This window comes from Tachysurus fulvidraco, chromosome 25 (assembly GCF_022655615.1).
Source record: "Tachysurus fulvidraco isolate hzauxx_2018 chromosome 25, HZAU_PFXX_2.0, whole genome shotgun sequence".
NCBI lineage: Eukaryota > Metazoa > Chordata > Actinopteri > Siluriformes > Bagridae > Tachysurus > Tachysurus fulvidraco.
The window spans coordinates 17674560-17699975 of record NC_062542.1 but is presented as its reverse complement, the minus strand read 5'-3'; the positions used below and the strand labels follow the sequence as shown (position 1 = coordinate 17699975).

The 25416-nt window shown below is 42.8% G+C and overlaps 4 protein-coding genes across 7 annotated transcripts in view; 2 read left to right on the top strand and 2 right to left on the bottom strand.

Moving 5' to 3' along the window:
• Positions 1–526: 526 nt before the first annotated feature.
• On the top strand, positions 527–4138 carry msl2b (MSL complex subunit 2b). Its single transcript, XM_027173770.2, has 2 exons — positions 527–1712; positions 2194–4138. Exons 1-2 carry the CDS (start codon positions 1571–1573, stop codon positions 3843–3845), a joined length of 1794 nt encoding a protein of 597 aa, XP_027029571.1. The 5' UTR covers positions 527–1570; the 3' UTR covers positions 3846–4138.
• Positions 4139–4789: 651 nt separating this feature from the next.
• On the bottom strand, positions 4790–8305 carry tnfsf10 (TNF superfamily member 10). The gene is made up of 5 exons (XM_027173771.2): positions 8100–8305; positions 7466–7612; positions 7257–7302; positions 6995–7114; positions 4790–6437 (listed from the first exon to the last, which is right to left on the bottom strand). Exons 1-5 carry the CDS (start codon positions 8211–8213, stop codon positions 5983–5985), a joined length of 882 nt encoding a protein of 293 aa, XP_027029572.2. The 5' UTR covers positions 8214–8305; the 3' UTR covers positions 4790–5982.
• Positions 8306–14584: 6279 nt separating this feature from the next.
• On the bottom strand, positions 14585–19912 carry LOC113660364 (neutral cholesterol ester hydrolase 1). Of its 2 annotated transcripts, XM_027173818.2 has the most exons (5): positions 19668–19912; positions 18243–18471; positions 16832–16901; positions 16552–16723; positions 14585–16210 (listed from the first exon to the last, which is right to left on the bottom strand). In XM_027173818.2, the coding sequence occupies exons 1-5, from the start codon at positions 19815–19817 to the stop codon at positions 15590–15592; spliced, it is 1242 nt and encodes a 413-aa protein (XP_027029619.2). In that variant the 5' UTR covers positions 19818–19912; the 3' UTR covers positions 14585–15589. The 2 variants fall into 2 exon arrangements, with proteins under 2 accessions (XP_027029619.2, XP_027029620.2); XM_027173819.2 differs by lacking the exon at positions 18243–18471 and having other exon boundaries at positions 19668–19790.
• Positions 19913–24634: 4722 nt separating this feature from the next.
• The window catches only part of fndc3bb (fibronectin type III domain containing 3Bb), a 47993-nt gene continuing 47211 nt past the window's right edge, over positions 24635–25416 (top strand). For all 3 annotated transcript variants that reach the window (XM_047808415.1, XM_027173804.2, XM_047808414.1), the window contains exon 1: positions 24635–24773. The gene's annotated coding sequence lies outside the window, so the exon portion shown is untranslated. The remainder of the gene's footprint in view (positions 24774–25416) is intronic.

Genomic DNA, 25416 nt, shown 5'->3' with positions numbered 1-25416 from the left:
GAGTACTGTTATTGGGGTCAGAGTACTGTTATATTGGGGTCAGAGTACTGTTATTGGGGTCAGAGTACTGTTATATTGGGGTCAGAGTACTGTTATATTGGGGTCAGAGTACTGTTATTGGGGTCAGAGTACTGTTATATTGGGGTATATATTTATATATGGCATGTAAATGGTTTGGGAGTATTTTTGTGAGTTTGCACAGACAAAGAACAAATAATACCAACATAAGCAGTGCATAAAAGATACAGGAGGGTGTGTGTGTGTGTGTGTGTGTGTGTGTGTGTGTGTGTGTGTGTGTGTGTGTGTGTGTGTGTGTGCGAGAGAAAGAGAGAGAGTGTGTTTGTTTTTAAACGGTGTTTACAGAGTTAATGACCGTTCATAACGGTGTGTGTGAGCTCCGGTTTTAAAGAGCCCCCCCCCCCTTACACACCCCGCCCGCACAGCGTTCATGAAACCAAGGAAACCGCTTAATCACGAAAGTTGTTCTTGATGTCGCGAGAGATGCCGAAAGTGTCCGTGTTCTCGCGAGACTTGGTCCACAGCGCCCCCTAGCTGTGGTCACACGGAGAGAAGGGAGGAGAAGCGTTTAGCGCTTAGCAGCTTTTTCAAACACAAACACATTTCAATATCGAGCTCGGAGTCTCATTTTCCTCCTGAGAAGCTGGGACGCAGGACGCGGACGTTATTTACGTCCCTTTACCCCGGATGTTGGCAGTGAAGGCGGCTGGAAGCAGCAGAAGCTGAGGGAGAAAAAGCTGAGGGAGAAAAGCGGCCTGTTTTGTTCCTGATCTTCGGAGCCGCAGCTTCGCCGCCCGGTCCAACAAACCGCAGCTTTTCCGCTGTTTATGTGCTGTTTTGCTGCTGATTCGGACATTTAATGACATGCATTTTGTGCTGCTGCTTCACGGGCTTTGGGAGCGCTGAGAGAAAAAGCGGCCTGTTTTGTTTTGCAGCAGCAGCGGCGGCGGCGCCATGAACAATAACACACACCGAGTTTAACGATCTGCTTCCGCTCTCCTGTGTGTGTGTGTGTGCGCGTGTGCGCGCGGGACAAACCTGGGCTAGAGTGTGTGTGTGTGTGTGTGTGTGTGTGTGTGTGAGAGAGAGAGAGAGTGAGTGAGTGTGTGTGAGAGTGAGTGTGTGTGAAGTGGACTACAGGATCAGGAGATCCGGCTCTTCCTGCGCGCTCCCATGGACCTGTAAACAAAGTGTTTGTTCTGCACCACATCTCGGATGTGTTTGACACGTTACCGGAGCGCGTGCACTGCTTTTCTCCGGTGATGATTATTTTTGCGTATTTCCTGCCATGGAAGCGCGAGCGCGCGTGCACGGCGTGTCGGCTGTAACGGCGGTGGACGTGCTGTGTGTGGAGGAGAGACGTTTCTGTGACGTCCCGCCGCACGTGTGAAGATTTTAATCTCGAACTGAGTGTGCAGACGTCTTGCATTAATTACGCGCTCGAGCACTGTGCGATAATTAACTGTGAGAACAGTTTGTGTGTGTGTGTGTGTGTGTGTGTGTGTGTGTGTGTGTGTCGGTCCTGACCCCCCTCCCTCCCCCCTGTGCGGACATGAACCCAGTAAACGCCACGGCTCTGTACGTGTCCGCGTGCCGCTCGGTGCTGCGCTGCGACCCCCGGGACCCGCAGGCTTTATCCGAGCTCTACAAGCTGCTGCCGTTCTTTAGACAGTCTCTGTCGTGTCTGGTGTGCGGTACGTTTTATTTCAACACGTTTTATTTCATGTTGCTCGACACACCCCCATCATTCCCTTTACACGTCACTGTACACGTGTCTGTGCATCTTTCTGTCTCTGTCCGTTTCTCCTTTCAGCTCCAACCTGTTATATTATTATATTATTACATTAACAACACAGTTTTATTGTAATTATTATTTTCTGTCCCTTTGCACGTGTCCATGCCTTTTTCTGCATGTGTGTTAGATTCGTGTTCAGTGATGGTTTTATTCCTCACAATCCTTCCTGGTAGCTTCCAGGCAGTTACATGTGATATTAATGAACTGTATACTGTGTGTTAATTAGACTTGAACATAAATAAACTATATCGTGCTGCAGTGTGTGTGTGTTGTGGGCTTGTAACCCGACAGCGCCATCTACTTACAGCTAGCGCGTGCTGTTCTACAGAGATGAAGCTCCAGCCTCTGTGTCATTTACCTCGTGTGTTTTTCTCTTGCAGGGAAATTGCTTCAGGATCCGATCGCTCCGACCAACTCCTCGTGCCAGCATTACGTCTGCAAAGCGTGCAAAGGGAAGAAGATGATGATGAAGCCGTCGTGCAGCTGGTGTAAAGACTATGAGCAGTTCGAGGAGAACAAGCAGCTGTGTATTCTGGTTGACTGTTACAGGAAGTTGTGCGAGTACATTGTGGGTTCTCCTCTTGCTAGGCACATTTCCAGTGAAGTGGACGGAGCTCCAGACATTCTTGCTCTGCTGAATGAGGGTCTCTTGTTGGACAAGACAGGAGATGAGGGTTTCTTGCTGGATCTGGCGCAACACTCTCCTGCTCCCTCGAGTTCGGACACACCTCCTGATGAGCTCCAGTCCTCGTGCTCATCGGAGATCAAGCAGCAGCCACCAAGCCCGCTGGGAGTAAACGGCCTTCAGGATTGTAACGGCTTGAGCAGCATGGACGAGCTGACGACTGGCATGCCCTCGCCTCACACCAGCGTGACTGTGGAGCTGAGCAGAGATGTGGTGAAGCAGGAGAACTTCAGCAGTGAGATTCCTGTGTGTGAGGCTGTAGCAGCAGCTGGAGAGGAGCTATGTGCCTCCAGTATGGATATGTGTGAATTTGGAGAGGATATAAAACATGCAGGTGGGACTCTCTTACTGAGCGTGGAGGAGGTTCTTAGGACTCTGGAGCCTGATCCTGTTCCTCCAGTGGAGTGTTCTGCTATTCTGCAGCCCAGCCTCGGGGCTTCAGGGAATATAAATGGACCATTTGGATGTTCTGCTGCCTCAGCAGACACTTCTCGACCACTTCCCTCACTTCCCCTTGACTCTGCAGGGGTGTTAGCTCCACATCATCCTCATCACAACCCTCAGCCGTCCACTGGAATTTCCTGTTCAGCCGTAACTCCCAGAGTTCCACGCTCAAACCGCAAACGCTCACGTTCTGAAAGCGACAGCGAGAAGATCCAGCCCCTGCCCATCTCCACCATCATCAGAGGGCCGGCTCTCACCGCCTCAGTGCCAGTTCCTATAAAGTGTGAACCTAAAGCTCCGACACTCGACACACCGAACATGGCCGTTCCAAACGGTGGAGGACTTACCAAAGTGGGTAAAACCCTGATTGTGCCCAATAAACCCGTTAAGAAGAGTATTGAGCAACATGGACCTAAAAAGGCGTATGCAAAGTCCAAACAGAGCGCCCCGAAAACGAAAGACAAGACAAAAGAGCGACTGGTGAATAATCCACTGGTGCCTGGGAGTCCGACCAAGGTGGTGTACAAGAAACCGCAGGAGAAGAAGGGCTGTAAATGTGGCAGGGCCACTCAAAACCCAAGTGTTCTTACATGTCGGGGTCAGCGCTGCCCCTGCTACTCCAACCGGAAGGCCTGTCTGGACTGCATATGCCGCGGCTGCCAGAACTCCTACATGGCCAACGGCGAGAAGAAACTGGAGGCGTTTGCGGTGCCAGAGAAAGCTTTGGAGCAGACTAGGCTTACGCTGGGCATCAACGTCACCAGCATCGCTATGAAGAACGCTGGCGGTAGCGGGACTCCCGGCACACTGAACGTCCCCTCGGCGACAGGTTCGCCAATGTCATCGTTCCTGGCGGCCGGGACTCACGAGGATGAGGCGTTGGACATGAGGTTTGACTGTTGAGCTGTGCACAATGTTCTCGTTGTTGTGTGAACACAAATTCCAGCCCGGCTCTTTCGCGTCCCGGAGACGAGCCAGCGGAGTCGTCAATAAGGCAGCTACTGTGATTCTTTTCCAGTTCATGTTATTGAATTAGTCATTGCTGAAGCCTGTGCCTATAAATCACTTGTAAGATTTGTTTTCTATTATTTTATTTGATTGTCTTACACACTATAGTGACGAGAGTCATGTTACTGTAAGTTGATGGATTTCTGTTTTTTGCCCGTCCCTGATGCCCACCCGCCCACACACAATTTCAATACAAGTGATCTATATGGCATGAATTTTAGCAAAGAGATGCCTGACCTCGTTGTTGAGGGTCATGTTATGTGGATTTGTGGATGATTTTCAGTTTGTAGGCTAGAAGACCAGACCTGTTGGATGAAATGGTACCTGCTACGTCAGTAGACTGGTTGTATTTATAAGCTTTTTTGTACATCGACTTATGAAACTCAATTTAAAGTACATTTTATGATATTTTTTAAGTTACATTAACAACATTTGCAGTATTTATTGGGCATCACTTAACATAGATTACAGGCCATCTAGGGCTTCATCAGGATTTCTACAGATGCAATTCTCTGAGATGCAGTATGTTCGGTTTCTGTCTAAATTATGTTGCGGTCCTGTTTGTGCTAGTTTATGCTGTCTAAAACTGTTTTTTTTTCCATTTGGGCATTTAAATACCTGTAATATAAATGTAACATATTTCCACAAAAAAATCAAAACGTGACTCTTGTCTTTTTTCCCCATTGTACTAAAACTCGTGAAACGGAGCTTGTTGTTTACTGATGGTTTGATGCTGTTCATTTTTAACACCACTAGTGGGCAGTAGAGGGACAGCAGACAAAGTACCAGTTTTCACTATAGAGGTGAGACCTTTATCCAGATGAAGAATTCTGCACAGATTTTCAATCAAACTGAATGATTTATTTAGAATTTTTCACATGATTTATTTATATATTTTATGTACAACTGTATTGCTGTATACACGTTACAAAGCCTGTGTGTAAATTTCAAAATGATCCAGTTTTACAGCATTAACACACCTCTGGCAGCATTTCTACTTTATTATGAATCAGACGTAACACACATCTGGAACATCTGCTTTGTGGCTGTCAGCACCACTGGGCCCTGATCCTTACCCCATGGCCTCGGTTCCTCTTGCTCTTCTGACTGAGCGACTGTCAGATAAACAGGACCCTGAAGGCCCATGACTCTCAGGGAAAAGTCCCTTTCTGAAACCAGCTCACAGCTTTAGCTGATATTTTAACATGAAGGCTTTTCAGACAGAAAGGTTTCCTTTGTGCACAATAAAATGTAAATGAGGCTCCAGAACAAAAAATATATTATAAAAAAGCTGGAATTGTTCAATGCTACAGAAAACTTTTTAATCTCGAGACTTTATTCAGTGCAAAGGCTTTAAAATCTCTTTATGTAGTAAAAAAATGATTAATAAATTTACACAGCTGATTTCCGTTAAAACTCCGCTCACAGATGCTCACGTTCATCATCCATAGATTTATCCATAAATAAAACAAACACCACTGCGGTGAAAATGCTGAAAGTTCATAAGGAAGTCGTGTAAAAAATAAGTGAACGAAAGTAAAGAAGAAATCTGAGCTTTTTTTATCCAGAGGTTTTCTGACAAATTCAGTTTTAAAGGCAGAAAATATTACATTACATGCCACAATACGTCATTGTCCGATGACATCAGAGCAAAACCAGAAGGTTCAGTTTCTCAGTGTAAATGAAAAAATCATCTAATTCTTTAATGTTATGAGTTACAGACATACAGAGTGCAGGAACTTCTCTCCGTCTGTCCGCAGGATAGAAAACGTGGTGTTTCTCTGCGACCAGTCGGTTTTATCCCCAACCTGCTGAGCGTTTCTCAGTTCCTGCGTCTCAGGTAGACAGAATTCAGCTTCATCTCAGACTCTTGATGTGTTTCTGACTCCTGCATGATGGGTTTTTTCCTCAGAGTGAAGTCGGGTTGATGTCAGACAGCGATCCAAAGAGAGCACAGTACAAAACAAGCTGAGTCCTGAATCACAGGAACCACTGAGCAGTAAAAAAAACTTCCTCTTGCAGTATGTTGGACCTAACTGACCAAGAAAGCACCAAAAAAGCTTGACTTCTCGTCCATTTCAATGGTGCTCACGTTACTGACAGTTACAAACAGCCTGTCTCCGCCTCCAAGCTGGAAAAGTCCCGCCTGGTAGATGGAGTACAGGCCGAACTCAGCGTCCCGGGACCAGCAGGTCGTCCTTGCGTTCTTCATCAGTAGGATTGGCACCGGATAAGATCCCACTTTTTTATATACATACTGCAGCATGGGCTTTCCCCTGGCTGCTCCCTCCTCTTCCTCCTGTTCCTCTTCTTCCTCTTCCTCTATAAGCGTGTGCTTGAAATATGTCTGAGAATAGATGTAGTACAGTCCGGGCTGCGGCACCACCAGCTCTCCGTCGTTCAGTTCCACGTTCTGGAGGAAGGCCAGACCTTTCTCGGATTCCCACGACTGAATTTTTTGGCCGTACACCTTCCTGTTGGAGGCACCTACAGTGGCAGGGCCAGAGAGAGAGAGAGGGATTATGGGGTTGGCTTGGCCAGAAAAGCACCATTGTTTCATAGTTTGGCAGCACAAATGAAAGAGATGCACATTTCAAAAACCTGTCTCAAGTTTCACACCAGCCTTTTTTCATTTTACTTACAAGCTACAGCAAGACAATTCAAACTGTGTCTTTGTGAGAGTTTACAGATCAGTTAATACAACAAAAATAATTATTTAACTATCTGCACAGACATGGTCTCTCAAAACCTTTTGCGAGTGATGTTTACAAAATCCTTGGCTAGCCAGCTGCTTCCTGGGCTGAAGGTGTGCAATTAAAGTCTGTATTTGCGTGGACTTTGTACAACAATCAGTACAACAATCTACAAAACAGTTCATGAACTGAAAGTGCTGCTTGGACAATGATCACATAATGGAACCCTGAATCATTTAATTAGCCTGTAATTATGCGTCCAAGCAGACAATTATTTTCTTTTATAGACTTTTACAAACATTGTTCTGATGTCTGTGTCAGAGCCACACAATTGGTTTGTTTAAGTCGCACCTCCAACATCCTTGTCTGAGTCCTGCGTGTAACTGCCCGTGACGTGGGCAGCAATCTTGGGTCGTGAAGCAGTGTCCTGGTCCTGAACCGCCAGTGAGGGAAGAACTCGGGTCACTTCATCTGGAAAAGTGCGACAGCTTTCACATCATTTTTTGTGTCATAATTGCATTTATGTCTCTTACATGAACACTTCAGGGCACCGAACTGAACTGTGGCCTCAACACTATCACCTACAGCTTATCATGAATCCTTGATCTCCTACCTTTAACTGCTGAGGAGATTTCTTCCTGGTAGCGATTAGACATCGACTGTGGAGACATGACACAGACATTTAACACCGCATTCAGAGTTTTAAATTCCACTGAGTGAATCGTCTCGTGTGTCTTTAATTCCTTTAGTCGTTAAAAAATGAAACATTATATTTGCTGTAAATGAGCTCATTGTTGTTTCTGCCCTGCTGGAAGTTTTTACCTTCTCGATGAGGAAGTGGAGCTGTTGTGTGACCTGCCAGCAGGGGTCGTCCTTTCCCTCCGAGCTGCTCGGATCAGAACCTTTCAGTGTGCGCAGGTTCGAACGCATCAGACACGACACGCTGCTTTTGGAAAAAGTCTCCTTCATCTGTTAATAAATAAGTTTTGATTTCAGCATGATGATGTGTGGTGTGTATATCAGAGAGAGACGCTGTGTGTGAGTCCTACAGACACACACAAAGTTCCCGGACGCCCCGAAGCCTAAAGAGTCGTGTTGGCTCTGCAGACTGTGAGCTCCTGATGTCACTATCCTGCTTTTAATGTAAGCATTTCTACTGAAATCTCTAGCACTTCCACCGGGTCACTGCACACCGCAGACTCCTGCACGATCCAAAGCCACCTTTTTAACGCATCTGTATTTCTGACCACATGGAGATTATCTACAGAAACCTGCGTCCAGAAAACAGCTGAACCGAGATGAAGCTCTTGCGCGCGCGAGGAGATGTTTTTTATTTTCACATAATTTTTTTTTTATGTTTTAGAAATTTGTGCTTTCATTTTCACATTCCGATTCACCACAATTTAAAAGTGCGCTGATGTTTCCGCAGAGTCTCCGGTCCGATCCTGGCTCTTACCGTGTTCAGAACATTGCTGAAGTAGATGAAGGTGACGGCCACAGCGATGGTCTGCAGCAGGATGGCGGCGAGCAGCAGGAGGCCGATGTACTGCATTGTGCGGGAACTCGACATGATGACCAACAGCAAACTAAAGCTCCAACTCCGGTTTCTGTTCTGTACATGAAGAGAAAACACACCACAGCGAGGAGGAGGAGGAGCAGACACACACACACACACACACACACACACACACACACACACACACACACACACACACACACACACACACACACACACACACACACACACACACACGGGTTCTTTCGGTTTCTGTGGCTGTGAAACTGGTTCTTTGTTGTTGTTTTTTGTTTGTTTGTTTTTCCCGAAAGCAAAATTAAATTCCATCTTTAGACTCCAGATCATCAGCTCACACTGACACCATCAAAACCCTCAAAACTTCAAGTTATATCCAGATTTATTTTGTGATTTTTTTTGGTCGTTTTCATTATTTTCTTTCAGAAGATTTTTAGACAAACATTAACTTCACACCCAGTTCACAGTTCTAGAACCTTTATAACTTTTCAGGACACTTTTCAATAATCAAATGCTGACTTTTTTAAGGTTCTTTTAAGGTTCTTGTTTTCCACAAATCTTTTGCTTGGAACTTTCTGATATTAAATCACTCTGTTTTAAGGTTCCACACAAAAGCTTTAGTAAAGGTTCTACACTGTTGTAGTAGTCTAGGAGCTCTAGCTGGACTTTTGTGTAGAATCATTCAGAAGTCGTGCAGCAGGAATGTCATTGTGTATTGTAATAATTCCACACAACATTCTGAGTTTCCATTCAGGCTGATGTTCCTCCTCACACCCCAATAGACTCACAGAATCTCTTCTGCACTAGAATGCATGTCCTATTAAATAAAAAAGGTTCCTCACAGGTGTTTTGGACAGTCGACTCGAGTGTCGTTTAACTCATCACAGTTCAACGAATCGTTCCGTAAATGAAACTATACAGAAAACAGAGTTGCAAAAATGTGGAATAAGAATCTTAGTTTTAAATGTTAAGCGTTCTAACTGGAACCTTCTTCAGTAGAGAACCACTCTGTGGAAGTGTCCTGCCAGGTGGAGAACCTTTATTTAACCCTACATAAGGATAGCAGCTTTCCTTCAGGTCCAATTCTCATGATAACTCTAAATCACTTCATGTTTCTGTGGCGGCTCGCTCATTAGATGTTCATGTCATCGTTGGACGGTTTATAAACTGTGTTTTGTGCTTTTTTAAACATTGAATCTAAAAATATGTTTTAAATGAAAACAACAGATTTTTCTCCGCAGTTTATCCAACATGGTTTGTGTTTTATTTAAGCAGAACCGTCAGGATGAATTTATCCGGACTGTGTGTAGAACTCAGTCCTCATGCTCATGATTTCTCAGGCCTGTCAGGGACGTGTGTATTTGTATGGTTCCTCACCAGGGCGTCTGCAGGAACGACTCATGGAGCTTTGCGGTTCTCCAGTCTCAGGTTCACATGGCAGGTTCTACTGAAAACCTTTCAACACTGACACTGATCCTGATCAAACACACGTCCATGCAGTGTTTATAGAGATTTTATATAAACTATAAGATAGAAGATTCTCAGAACCGTCTTCTCCCTCTGCACTCTGTGTGATGGTTCTGAATCATAGATCCAGACCCACAGTGACCTGCTGGGGGTGAGGTATCGAATATAACACGTCACTGACGACGTTTTTAGCCGTATTGTGGAGTTAGTTACAGTTTTTTTTATATTGCTGAGTGAATCACTGGTAGTTCTTCCAGAATTTCTATGTTTGTTCCATTTCTGAGGAATGTCAGAGTCTCTAAAGTCTCTACATAATAAACTGGTCATGGTCTCAGTGCTGTTTCCTCTCACTGACTCTTAACTCAAATCTGCTCACACAGAGACTCCTTCCATAACTGTTTGATAACTATTCATCCTCACAGAAAACTGCACATATCACCAATGTGTTCTATAATAATGATAATAATAATAATAATAATAATAATCAGATCAGCAAACAATCTGTATTTAATGTAGAAACAAAGAGCTTGAAGGCAGTATAATGGAGGAAAAATCTCTTGTGTGCACTTTCCCATACTTCCTTTTTCATGTGCATGTCTTCTCTTTGTCTTTCTTCCCTCCCTCCATTCTCTCTCCCTCGCCTTTTTGTGGTTCTTGTGCTCTATCTCACTCAGCCAGCTGTGTGTAGCTGCGCTCTCTCTGCAGGCCACATGTTGACACGACCTCGAGCTGAAAAGCAGGCAACTTAAACAATGCTGCAAACATGCCAGCTAATATCTGGCACCCAGGCGCTGTGAGGGAGGGAGCAGGAGAAATGCAAAAAAAAAATGAAAGAGAAAAGAAAAACAGGAGAGCGACCAATGGCTGATCTGGAAACTCTGGATTATCCAGAAGTGTGGAGCGACACAGAGCTCGAAGTTTGGCTTGGTGCAGTTTCACTGACTCGAGGAAAAAAAACTCCAAACTCACTGTGCGTTAGTGTGAGTGTGTAAGTGTGTGTTTGTTTGTGTGTGTGTTTGTGTGAGAGTGTTTGTGTGAGTGTGTGTGTTTGTGTTTGTGTGAGTGTGTGTGTTTGTGTGTGAGTGTTTGTGTGAGTGTGTGTGTCTGAGTGTGTGTGAGTGTGTGAGAGAGTGTGTGTTTGTGTGTGAGTGTGTGTGTCTGAGTGTGTGAGAGAGTGTGTGTTTGAGGGGGAGTTTCTTTAACCCAGGAGACAGTTTGAGCCAAGCACAGAGATGACTTGCTTTAGATTAAACCTCCCCTTTACTCCATTTTTTATTTCCCTTTGCATCCTTCAGCAACTTTAGCTTAATGTCGTACATCTGAGGAGAACATGGTGAGGGTGACTCATACATTGTGTGTGTGTGTGTGTGTGTGTGTGTGTGTGTGTGTGTGTGTGTGTGTGTTTGTGTGTGTGTTTGTGTGTGTGTGTGTTTGTGTGTGTGTTTGTGTGTGTGTGTGTGTGTGTGTGTGTGTGTGTGTGTGAGGAGCTGCTTTGGGAATTGAAATTCATGCTCAGAAACACATGTCCTGGCACTGTACAGTTTGCAGCGTGTGGTTTTAAAAGATGTCTCTCGAGTTACTGCATATAAACATGAACATTAAAGGACATGAATTTATCTTTATTAATAATTCATTATTAAACTTCACATTATTCTAAGATGTGAAAGAACTCAGAACCTGCAGTGCACGGTGAGTTTTAAAGGTTTGACGCAATGCCTCATTGCACAAGGGGAATCAAGAATTTGGCTGCAAAAGGAGGCCTGGAGTCTGAGAGGCCCTGCTGTATTAGAGAGGAAAAAGGAAATAAGTCGATTGGAATCGAATGTCAGAGAGAGAGAGCGAGAGAGTCAGAGAAAGGCAAGATAAAGAAAGTATGGAGGAATATGTCCAGGTCGAGATCTTCTGTGATTTGATGAATCCTCCATGAGAGAAAACAGATGTATGTTAATTTATAATGTTTCTGAGACAGAACTGAGTAACGTGTCTCTCCATGTGGGCATTTTTCCCTCAGTAACTCCTGAGTTACTGAACTGACAGATTGATCTTATGAGTCTGAGTGTGAAATAAAAAGCTCTTGTGAGGCTCCGATCTCCGGTGGTGAACTGTGAGGGAGGAGAAAACTCCCCGCCTTCACACTGATGTGTGCAGATAAAAATGTGCAGCAGATAGAGGGCTTGTTTTTTTAGGATTGAATCTCCTTCCCTATTTGGGGTGGAAAGACTGCAGAAGCCAAGCGGTCATCCTCGAGGAGGGAGTGATGGATGGAGCTCAAGCTCTTAGATCCAGACATTAAATCATAAATCACAGCAGTGAGAAAGCAGGGGAGAAAATGAACATTCCACAAAGAAGACATTTACAAAGTCAAACAGATTGTTGGAATCTAATCTGCACTGATATTGACTAATGGAGAAGAGCATTAGCATGCTAAGTGAGGAATAAAGCACTTTGGAGCATCTTAAAGTTGCAGTTGCAGTCCTGAGCCCAAGGCGTTCCTCCAGCACAAGGAGGAAATGAAACCCCAAAATATTACAAAAATAATGTAGTCAGTGTGTAAATGAGCCGAGGGTCATCAGGGGGTTTCTTAATCTCCTGTAAAAACAACATGCTGAACCTCAACGAACGACTGCTGCTAAAATCAGGAAGTGCAGAACAATGAGAACTTTATTTCACAGATAACATTCTTCAGACAGGCAGAAAGGTGAACGTTCACATCACACTCAGTTCCTTCAATTATGTTTCCCTTTGGATAAGAATGTAGCTGTGAGTTAGCATTAATGCTTACATCAGTGTCTCTGTGTGCCATGAAACTGCATAAGGAACAGCAGGTTAAAGCAGTAAACTGACCTGCAGCTTAATCTTCATCATCACATTGCTGGAGATGATGATGATGATGATGATGATGCATCACAAAAAGCAAAGCTAGATAAGGAGTATTTTAGTACATCATTATTCAGTGGTTTTTAAAAATCTAAAGTCTGTGTTTAGTGTTGTGTGTTTGGTGTTGTGTGTTTAGTGTTGTGTGTTTGGTGTTGTGTGTTTAGTGTTGTGTGTTTGGTGTTGTGTGTTTGGTGTTGTGTGTTTAGTGTTGTGTGTTTAGTGTTGTGTGTTTAGTGTTGTGTGTTTGGTGTTGTGTGTTTGGTGTTGTGTGTTTAGTGTTGTGTGTTTAGTGTTGTGTGTTTGGTGTTGTGTGTTTGGTGTTGTGTGTTTAGTGTTGTGTGTTTGGTGTTGTGTTTAGTGTTGTGTGTTTGGTGTTGTGTGTTTGGTGTTGTGTGTTTGGTGTTGTGTTTAGTGTTGTGTGTTTAGTGTTGTGTGTTTAGTGTTGTGTGTTTAGTGTTGTGTGTTTAGTGTTGTGTGTTTGGTGTTGTGTGTTTAGTGTTGTGTGTTTGGTGTTGTGTGTTTAGTGTTGTGTGTTTGGTGTTGTGTTTAGTGTTGTGTGTTTAGTGTTGTGTGTTTGGTGTTGTGTGTTTAGTGTTGTGTGTTTAGTGTTGTGTGTTTGGTGTTGTGTGTTTGGTGTTGTGTTTAGTGTTGTGTGTTTGGTGTTGTGTGTTTAGTGTTGTGTGTTTAGTGTTGTGTGTTTGGTGTTGTGTTTAGTGTTGTGTGTTTGGTGTTGTGTTTAGTGTTGTGTGTTTAGTGTTGTGTGTTTGGTGTTGTGTGTTTAGTGTTGTGTGTTTAGTGTTGTGTGTTTGGTGTTGTGTGTTTAGTGTTGTGTGTTTGGTGTTGTGTGTTTAGTGTTGTGTATTTGGTGTTGTGTGTTTAGTGTTGTGTGTTTAGTGTTGTGTATTTGGTGTTGTGTGTTTAGTGTTGTGTTTAGTGTTGTGTGTTTGGTGTTGTGTGTTTGGTGTTGTGTTTAGTGTTGTGTGTTTGGTGTTGTGTGTTTAGTGTTGTGTGTTTAGTGTTGTGTGTTTGGTGTTGTGTGTTTAGTGTTGTGTGTTTAGTGTTGTGTGTTTGGTGTTGTGTATTTGGTGTTGTGTGTTTAGTGTTGTGTTTAGTGTTGTGTGTTTGGTGTTGTGTGTTTGGTGTTGTGTGTTTAGTGTTGTGTGTTTAGTGTTGTGTTTAGTGTTGTGTGTTTGGTGTTGTGTGTTTGGTGTTGTGTGTTTAGTGTTGTGTGTTTAGTGTTGTGTTTAGTGTTGTGTGTTTGGTGTTGTGTGTTTGGTGTTGTGTGTTTAGTGTTGTGTATTTGGTGTTGTGTGTTTAGTGTTTTTTGTGTTGTGCGTTTTTGTTGTGTGTATAGTGTTTGGTGTTGTGTGTTTAGTGTTGTGTATTTGGTGTTGTGTGTTTGGTGTTGTGTATTTGGTGTTGTGTGATTAGTGTTGTGTGTTTGGTGTTGTGTGATTAGTGGTGTGTGATTACACACAAAGACAGACACACACAGACACAAACACAGACACAGACACATACACACACAAACACAGACACAGACACACAAACACAGACACACACAAACACAGACACACACAAACACAGACACACACAAACACAGACACACACAAACACAGGAACACACACACACAAAGACAGGCACAAACACAGACACACAAACACAGACACACAAACAGAAACACAAGAACACACACACACACACACACACACACACACACACACACACACACACACACACACACACACACACACACACTGCAGGAGGTGTGCTGTAGGCCTCACAGGTGAAGGCACAAGGTGTAAACATTTCTCAGAGGCCTTTCCCAAGTGCCTAAGATGGCTGATATGTATCACACCCCCAAAACCTGCCACTGCCCCATTGCAACCCCCATATCCCCTTCACTGCCCCACCTCCTACCCCACACCCGGCTCAGGTTACCTTCACACCAATCTACCCTGAGGAAATTCTCTTACTGTCTTTTCTGGAGCTGAAACTTCACACGTCAGCTTTACAGATTATTTATAGAGTCCCAATGATGGTGATAATAAACACTGATGTGACGTAAACAACCTTTTATCTTTATAAACAACGTATAATAATAAACAAACACAATGCTTTAGTATTTCAGTGTCTGTTACTATTATATTCACCTTCTTACACTTCAGTGTGCTCATGTTTACAAGTTCCTCCTTACTAACATTATTATTATTATTATTATTATTATTATTATTATTATTATTATTATTATTATTATCTATGTGAGTAATGAACCACAATCTTACTGTTAGTTGTAACAAACATTTCAGTTTAATAATCATCTCATAGTCACTTTATATCACAGTGAACTTTTCTGGCACAAAAAAACAGCAAGTAGATTTTAAAAGTTTGTCACAAGAAACACTGAAGCGGTGAAACAAGTCTAATAATAATAATAATAATAATAATAATAATAATAATAATAATAATAATAATAATAATAATAATAATAAACTTATACCACTGTAATTACAAACTCTGAATAGAACCAGATGATCAGATGAAGATATTATTTTATATTGAACCTTTACAAGTCTGAAAAATATATTTTTATCATTTTATATTTTTATAATTTAATTATAAAACTTTATTTATTGTAGAATACACTTAGTAAAAAAAAACTTTTACTAAGCCTGCAATAATCAACATCAACAGGTGTCTAAAGTAAATGTGGTTACTTTATCAGTTTACCTGAATGGTGAGTGCCAATATTTATGCACTCTATAACTGAATTAATACAAACTCATTTTTAGTGGAATAAACATCAGTGACATTCTGTGTTTATCTCTTATAGTTTGTTGCCATGTTATTTCTTTGTGGTACTTTAGATAAAAATCTTTTCCTTAAATATTTATTTAAGAGTTTTAATAAAGTTGTAATATAATGTGATAATATAAATAAAATGCTCTCCAGAACACCGGTCCTGACACTGAACACTTCATCACTTTACACTAACTGTGTTTAAAAAAATAATTTAACATTCACAATGAGGTATATAAGACTGTGGAGCACTGGACCTTCACCCTGACCTTCAGAGGTTGTGCTGCAGCCAGTGGATATAATTCCTCTGACTCTGCAAGCCAACAGAGAAACAGGCAGGAAAAAATCCAAACATCATGATTCCGTGGAATCCCTGTTCGTAATGGTCACTGGTTACGGGCACTCCGACCTCCTCCAGGCGCCGTGCGTACATCAGCCCGTCATCTCGCAGCACGTCGTGTTCGCAGGTCATGATGTAAGTGGGCGGAACCAGTTTCAGCACTTCGGGCTCAGCCAGTAACGGAGCAGCTCGGGAGTCCAGAAGGCCCGGGAGCTGCTGCAGGATCTGTGGAGAACCTTGTTGAGGCACCACTGGTTTGTAGTGCTTGGTAAATTTAGGAGATAATAGTTGGGACCAGTTGAGCTTCTCTTTGGCTGAAGCTGTGTCCTTGTTCAGGTCCAGTGCTGTGTGGTTGTTCACTAGCAGGGCATAGATGAGGTTCTGGTCCCCGTTCAAGTACTCGAGCCAGAAGCGGATCATGAGTGAGCGGTACAGGATGGGTACGTCTCCGTTCTGCTGGTACGATGGAGTGTTGAAGTCCAGTGCCTGGAGCACAGGATAGATCAGGGCCTGGACCTTAAAGTGGATGGAGACACTGCTGTCAGACGCCAACTGGGGAAAAACAAACCAGCTCAGTGTCACTCTGTAAGCAGCGCTCAAACACAACACATGACTTCAAATATTCTCACAACTCAGTATCACTCTTCATAATCTCTTATTTAGTCTCTCAAACTCACCTGGAATATTAGTGTCAGTGTGACTGCTGAATAAAGTTCTTCAAAAAGAAATAAATTCAGTGATCATTTGGTGGATTGAGAGATAAAGAATAATAAGATGATTAAAGGTTTTACTGCTAAAGAGCTTTTTATTTTCAGCTTTAAATCAAAACTTTACACTGCTGATGTTCTGCATCATGCTGAAGCCCTCAGAGTTTTCACACTGCCTCTCTTTACCTCTTGAGCCACGGCGGCGGCGAGGTTGCCTCCTGCACTGTCACCCGACACAGCCACCCTGTGGGGATCCATAGAGAACCTGGCCAGAACCTCATCTGTCAGGATGGTCCTGCAGGCCTGAATGGCATCCTCGTACTGAGCTGGGAAATAAACCTCAGGGGCGAGTCTGTAACTGGAACAGCATAAGGAGTGTTTGTGTGTGTGTGTGTGTGTGTGTGTGTGTGTGTGTGAAACATTAAATCACAAGAAGTGAAAGTGTAATAAATTGTTAAAGTCTCACTCCACAGAAATGACCACGGCGTCCAGCTCCTCAGCCATCATTCTGCACAGGAGGTCATAGGATCGCATTCCTTTTGGATGAGGAACAAAAATAAGGAGGATTTAGCAAAGCGTAGGAACTGGAAGAGAGTGACGTCAGGACCAAAGTACAGAGAGGCGACATTCTTCCTCTAAGTGTTTTGGGAAAAAATGAACACAACATCAGAGTTGTTTAGTGTAATTATAGGTTGTGTACTTTTACAGATTTGTTGATGTGTTCGGAGCTCAGCAGCAGTTCAGCATTCACACAAAACCTCCTCACCGTGAGCTCATTAGGTCTCGGCCATTTCATTTCCTTCATTACACTAAAACCTTTAAATTGTGAGCTTAGAGTTTGTGTTAAAGTCACAGTGAGCTCTGTATAAGTCACGAGAAGATACACAGAGTTTACACACACACACACACACACACACACACACACACACACACAAAACCACACACACACACAAAACCACACCAGACACACACACACACACACACCAGACACACACACACACACACACACACACACACAGAAAACCACACACACACACACACACACACACAAAACCACACCAGACACACACACACACACACACACCAGACACACACACACACACACACACACAACCGCACCAGACGCACATACATACACACACCAGACACACACATACACAGACACACACCAGACACACACACACACACACACACAAACAGACACACACAAACAGACACACACACACACAAACAGACACACACACAAACAGACACACACACAAACACACACACACCAGACACACACACACACAAACACACACCAGACACACACACACAAACAGACACACACACACAAACACACACCAGACACACACACACACACACACACACACACACACACACACGGAGACACACACCTCTATCAGTTGGCCTGAGACATCTACGAGAGGAGGTGTAACGTGTAACATGTGCGTCCATAGAGACATGTAAAGCCACCAAACCATTCATTTTAAAATGAGGCTCATGCTGCATCACACATCTGTCACATCTGTCACATCTGTCACACTGTGTGTATGAACATATAGTTGAAATCAGTGCTGTGTGTGATGTGGATGTCTGTAACATCGTCTGGATTCAGGTGTCACGTCTGAACACAGCAAGGTGACTGTAATAAAAACACCAAGTGAGGAATCACAGGACAGACCACTAACTGTTTACCCCTTTAATCAGTCTGGATGTAAACACACATTCTTATGTTTCTATATTACACTCAGAACATTCTGGTGTGTGTGTATTTGTTCACACACACTGCTTTGTTCTCTAAAAGTTCAAAGAAACACGGTATGATTTTTACAAGCCTGACCACTAGAGAGCGAATTTCAGTGCCTTCCACTCACGTGCACTGCCGAGAGCCCAGCCGCCGCCATGGAAATAGATGACTCCTCGTTTGAGACGCCGTGGCCCTGAAGCCGTGGATTCGAACACACGAGCCTGAACTCCTGAGAAGGACGTATCTGTGACTCGAACAGACTCACTGGAGCGTGGTGCTCGCAACTCGGCAAATAATGCCATGTAGTTCAGGACGCTCATCTGATTACTCAGGCCAAGATCCTGAACCAACTTGGCCTAAAAAACAAGGAGACACAGGCACTGAACAGGAGCCATCAGAATCAGACACATCAGCAGGCTGAATGAGATTCCACACATCACCTTCCTCACACACCCTGATGAACCACATAACACACTCCTGAAATCTCACCACTCAGAACATAACCGAGCATAAAGCACTTTGGAGAACTGTGGGGAACTATTGCATGTCCAGAACTAACTGTCACTCAGTGAAGGTAGAACAAGTGAGAACGATGAGTTCCTGAAGATCCCTGGAGCTCAGTTTACCAGTCAAAGATAAAGCTGTAACTTAAAGTTCTCCACATCTTCAGGACAGGAGTTTACACTTCTTTGTGGTTTCTCAGTAACATGACAAACAGATTATTTTAGAGAATAAAGAGGCTGCTGAGGGAGCGAGTGTTTACAGCTGCTGTAATGTAAGTGACAATAGGAACAAACTAAATTCTCCAACATTACACATCATTAAACTATTAAGGGATAAAAATGACCCAAACTTCATTCAGAACAAACCAGAGAAACACTCCACAGGTCACATGAGACTCTCTTCAGATGTGAAGAAGACTGATGAGCCCAAAACTACGGCAGCTCCAGCACAGTGAGATCCCCATTACACAGGTGAGACAGATTAGTGGTCTAAACGACCTCTAGTGGTGAAATATAGTAATGTTCAACACGATTACAAGTTTAAACATAAATGTTAATAAAACAATAAAAATTAATGTATAAATAATTACACTAATATTGAAACCGTGCATTTGTCATTTCAACTAAAGTCACATCACAAAAGAAAAGTGTTCACTAAAAAGTTCTTGTTTGGCTTTTGTTTGAAAGGAAACTAAAACTTTTAGGGTTCTAGATAAGATATTTTTATTTTGGGAATTTATATAGAAACCATGTGCTTAAAGGGCGTGTCTTTGAGGTCAGACATAAGTTCAGCCCCGCCCACTTACCCCGCTCAATACTAACATGTGTTCCAAATTTCGGACCACCACACACACACACACACACACACACACACACACACACACACACACACACACACACACACACACACACACACACAGATCAGAACATCCCACTTCAGCATGCTGTTGTAATGACCACGTTATGTTTCTGTTGTCACAGTGTATTAATGTGCTATAAGGCGTTAATTCCCGTGTAGTAGAGAGAAGCGTTATAACGCCGGGTCTCACCGCCCACATCATGGTCCTGAACACAGCGTCCAGCAGCACAAGCTTGTAGGGTTCGGCTACAGTTCCGGGAACAGCAGGAACTCTGAAACAAGTCAGAGCTAAAGCTAACAACACTGAGGACAAAATCACCACACGCATCCTGATCATCATACCGCTCACACACACACACACACACACACACACACACACACACACACACACACACACACACACACACACACACACACACACTAGCTCTCTGAGTGTTTCTCATCCTGTCGTGTGACACGGATTATTAACACACCACCTTTTAAAATAAAAGTCCTGCTGCGTAACAATGAATAAACTCGACCCTGTTTCAGGTAACATACACACTACACAACCCCATACACACTACAATACACACTACACAACCCCATACACACTACAATACACACTACACAACCCCATACACACTACAATACACACTACACAACCCCATACACACTACAATACACACTACACAACCCCATACACACTACAATACACACTACACAACCCCATACACACTACAATACACACTACACAACCCCATACACACTACAATACACACTACACAACCCCATACACAACTCAATACACACTACACAACCCCATACACACTACAATACACACCACACAACCCCATACACACCTCAATACACACTACACAACCCCATACACACCTCAATACACATCACACAACCCCATACACACCTCAATGCACACTACACAACCCCATACACACTACAATACACACTACACAACCCCATACACACTACAATACACACTACACAACCCCATACACACCACACAACCCCATACACACCTAAATGCACACTACACAACCCCATACACACTATAATACACACTACACAACCCCATACACACCTCAATACACACTACACAACCCCATACACACCTCAATACATACTACACAACCCCATACACACCACACACCCCATACACACCTCAATACACACTACACAACCCCATACAAACCTCAATACACACTACACAACCCCATACACACCTTTTAAAAAAGTCCTGCTGCGTAACAATGAATAAACTCGACCCTGTTTCAGGTAACATACACACTACACAACCCCATACACACCTCAATACACACTACACAACCCCATACACACTACAATACACACTACACAACCCCATACACACCACACAACCCCATACACACCTCAATACACACTACACAACCCCATACACACCACACAACCCATACACACCTCAATACACACCACACAACCCCATACACACCTCAATGCACACTACACAACCCCATACACACTACAATACACACTACACAACCCCATACACACTACAATACACACTACACAACCCCATACACACCACACAACCCCATACACACCTAAATGCACACTACACAACCCCATATACACTATAATACACACTACACAACCCCATACACACCTCAATACACACTACACAACCCCATACACACCTCAATACATACTACACAACCCCATACACACCACACACCCCATACACACCTCAATACACACTACACAACCCCATACAAACCTCAATACACACTACACAACCCCATACACACCTTAATACAAACTACACAACCCCATACACACCTTAATACACAATACACAACCCCATACATACCATAATACACACTAGACAACCCGTACACACCTCAATACACACTACACAACCCCATACACACTACAATATACACTACACAACCCATACACACCTCAATACATACTACACAACCCCATACACACCTCAATACACACTAAACAACACCATACACACCTCAATACACACTACACAACCCCATACACACCTCAATGCACACTACACAACCCCATACACACCTCAACCCATACACACCTCAATACACACTACACAACCCCATACACACCTCAATACACACTACACAACCCCATACATACTTCATTACACATCACACAACCCCAAACACACGCATTAGCATTTACCTGCTCATTATTTACTAATCTAAATACAATACATAAACTCCTTAGCATAATTCATCATTTATTCTTTTTATTTTCTAACACGTTTCAGGTGAAAGACAGTGACACACACTGATCCCGTTGTTTACTGAATTGGCTTTTATTTTGAAGGCTTTCTAATCGCACATTGAGCTGTTTATGTGTAAAAGAGTGTAAAAGTGACCTTTGGAATGGAACACACACACACACACACACACACACACACACACACACACACACACACACACACACACACACAGATAGAGAGAGAGAGAGAGAGAGAGAGAGAGAGAGAGAGAGAGAGAGAGAGAGTCCCGAATCTCTCTCTCTCTCTCTCTCTCTCTCTCTCTCTCTCTCTCTCTCTCTCTCTCACACACACACACACACACACACACACACACACACACACACACACACACACACACACACACACACACACACAGAGTTCCGAACACTGTTACACTTCAGTGCGCTACAGGGGTATTAGGGGCATGGAGTAAACTCTTTAACCCCTCAGTATGGTTAAATAGAGGAAGTTCACATTGTGGGCAGTTTTACACACACTGCAACTTTCATTTCAGATTTGTGTTGTTATACTGAAAATATGTAAACACAAGACTGGCACGTAATCAACACGTGTGTAAAGATTTTTTTTTGTAAAGAATTGTTCCAGGGTTCTTCATGGAACACTTTGTAATATGTATGCAGTCTGTTGTAGGGTCCTGTCCAGAGTTCCCCCATAGACTCCCTGAACCTTTCTGCTTCCATGGCTGCATCACTGTAAATCTGGTTCTGGGATTTAATCTGGATGCATTTGTGGAATCAGATGTTTGTAGTTCTAATAACGTTCACTAGGTGGTGCTATTGTCCTTTGAAACCATGACGCTCACTAATATCACGTGTTTATAATGGATGAGCTTTACAATGCAAATAAATTACAATGATATGAAATTAAATAGATTATTTTTTGGGGTTTTTTTTTATCACACAAATAATCTAAAGGCTGAAATACGTGGTTTTCATTTTAGTTCAGTGCAGAACTCTAAAGGGATGTGGTACCTCAGTGGTTAAGTTGTTCTACTACTGATTGGAAGGTCATTGGTTTCGAATCCCAGGTCCACCAAGTTGCAACTGCAGGTTCCCTGAGCTGGGCGCTTAACCCCCGATTGCTCTGGTGTATAAACTGAAATAGAAAATGTAAGTCACTCTGGATAAGAGTGTCTGCTAAATGCTGTAAATGTAAATGTTTACATATAAATATGAAGGAGAGAAAATAAAATGTGCCCAAAGATTTCAGAATCTAAGAGTTTAGTAATCTCCTTAAATGCACATCTGTGTAGACATGACGCCAAACTGCAGCTGCACGGAAAATAGGGCAGACACCAGTGTATGTGTGTGTGTGTGCCTGTGTGTGTGTGTGTGTGTGTGTGTGTGTGTGTGTGTGTGTGTGTGTGTGTGTGTGTGTGTGTGTGTGTGTGTGTGTGTGTGTGTGTGTGAGAGAGGTCTGGAACGTGAGGGACATGAGCTGTCTTGTCTGCTTTTGATGAAATTCCTCTGTACTGGAAGCTGAGGAGAGCAAAATCACGTCCTTCTTCACTGCTGACTGAAAACTCCACCAACTTTATTCAGCACTAATGTTCAGGTTACTTCTCTGTAAAAGTATTCATCAGGAAGAAGGTCTTTAATATCCTCCTGAACACACACTGATAAACTATTAGTAATACATTAAAATGTTTTTTCTTTCCTTACCCTACTAACTCTATCCTCATTAAAATTCTCAGGATCCATGAATATACATTAATGTTCAAATAGAATACGCCCATTTGTCAGGATTTGCCTGTCAATTATGGTTCTGAGATAATTAATAATTCAAAATAATTCATTCATCTGAGCTTTTATTTATATTTAAACTTGTGACTCTGACAAAATGAGAACAAATTTAAACCAAATAAACAAAGAAAAATCAGTAAATCTGATTAATCAGAATCAGTGTCTAAATCAGTCGAGGTGAATAAATTCAGGGTGACGTTGATAGAATAAAGTGAAAAATTCTAATTTGTATACTGAATGACATCAAATCTGCATATTAAAGAGGTGTTAACATTCGCCCCGTTTTTGTAAATCATTTGTGTCGTGTGTTTTGTCACAAAGAGCAGAATAAAGGACAATCTGAAAGAACCGAACATCTGTTTAAAAAACCCAACTCACATTATTTTATTACAGCAAAACGTCTGATTTACCCTGATTTACCCTGATTTACCCTAATTTACTCTGATTTACCCTGATTTACCCTGATTTACTCTGATTTACCCTAATTTACTCTGATTTACCCTGATTTACCCTAATTTACTCTGATTTACCCTGATTTACCCTGATTTACCCTGATTTACCCTGATTTACTCTGGCTGTAGGTGTGAAACACTCAGTGACTCTGAAACGTGTAACACATTTAATAATAAATACAAAACTTTTTTATCTAATATTTTGGTATAACGTTTACATCAGTTCTATTTGGGTATTCCAAAGAAAGGAGTAAATTGTGTCATCATCATAATACTAATAATAATAACAATGATAATAATAACATCATAGTGGAATAGTTGTGTCTCCTCACAGCTCAGGGCTCGAGTCAGGACTCAGGTTATCATCATGTCTCCTGCAGGTCCTCCAGGTTCCTCAGTAGATGGACTAGTAACTCTTTTACATTATTCACTTTATCTGGACCAAATCACGGCTCTGGACCTCCATGTCTCTGAGGACACACAAGCACTTGGACCCTCGGACTGTTAAATTACTGAGTCACCTAAATTAAATGTCTTTGGTCCCTTGAAAATGATGAGCTTTCTTTTTGTCCTGAATCCCAGTATGATGTGTAACTTTTACCGTCATTACGGTAAGTTTTGCTCCTTCGGGTATTTAGTGAGTATCTACATGCGTGTTTACGGTACCGACCCCCTCCCCCTCCCCCCACGCGCACTGCCACATAATTGACATGGCGGAATCCTGCAGTCGCTCCACAGCGGACGGAGCCGCCGGATGGTTATTATTCACTTCGGCCTGAGAGGAATAACACGGAATAGCGACGTTTACTCCAGTTAATGTAAGTACAGACTTTCTGTGGGACTGACAGAGTGGGGGAACAACGGAGAAGTGTAGAGAAGACAGGAGGAGAGGAGGAGAGCAAAGGAAAAGAGGAGAAAGGCGGAGAAGAGAGGAGAAAGGAGGAGAGGAGAAAGGAGGAGAGGAGAAAAGAGGAGAGGAGAAAGGAGGAGAGGAGAAAAGAGGAGAGGAAAAGACAGTAAAACAGTATAAAAACAGACACCGACTCGCTGCTGGCTGTAAAAAAAAAATACTGAAATCGAAACTTAAATCATTCCAAAGAAAAATCCTTTATTTTAGTGTCTGAGCTTCATGTTTCTGTTCCTGTGTTCAGTGTGTGTTCGTGTGTGTGTTCGTGTGTGTGTTAAGTGTGTGTTCATGTGTGTGTTAAGTGTGTGTTCGTGTGTGTGTTCAGTGTGTGTTCGTGTGTGTGTTCGTGTGTGTGTTAAGTGTGTGTTCATGTGTGTGTTAAGTGTGTGTTCGTGTGTGTGTTCGTGTGTGTGTTCATGTGTGTGTTAAGTGTGTGTTCGTGTGTGTTAAGTGTGTGTTCGTGTGTGTGTTCATGTTTGTTAAGTGTGTGTTCCTGTGTTCAGTGTGTGTTAAGTGTGTGTTCATGTGTGTTAAGTGTGTGTTAAGTGTGTGTT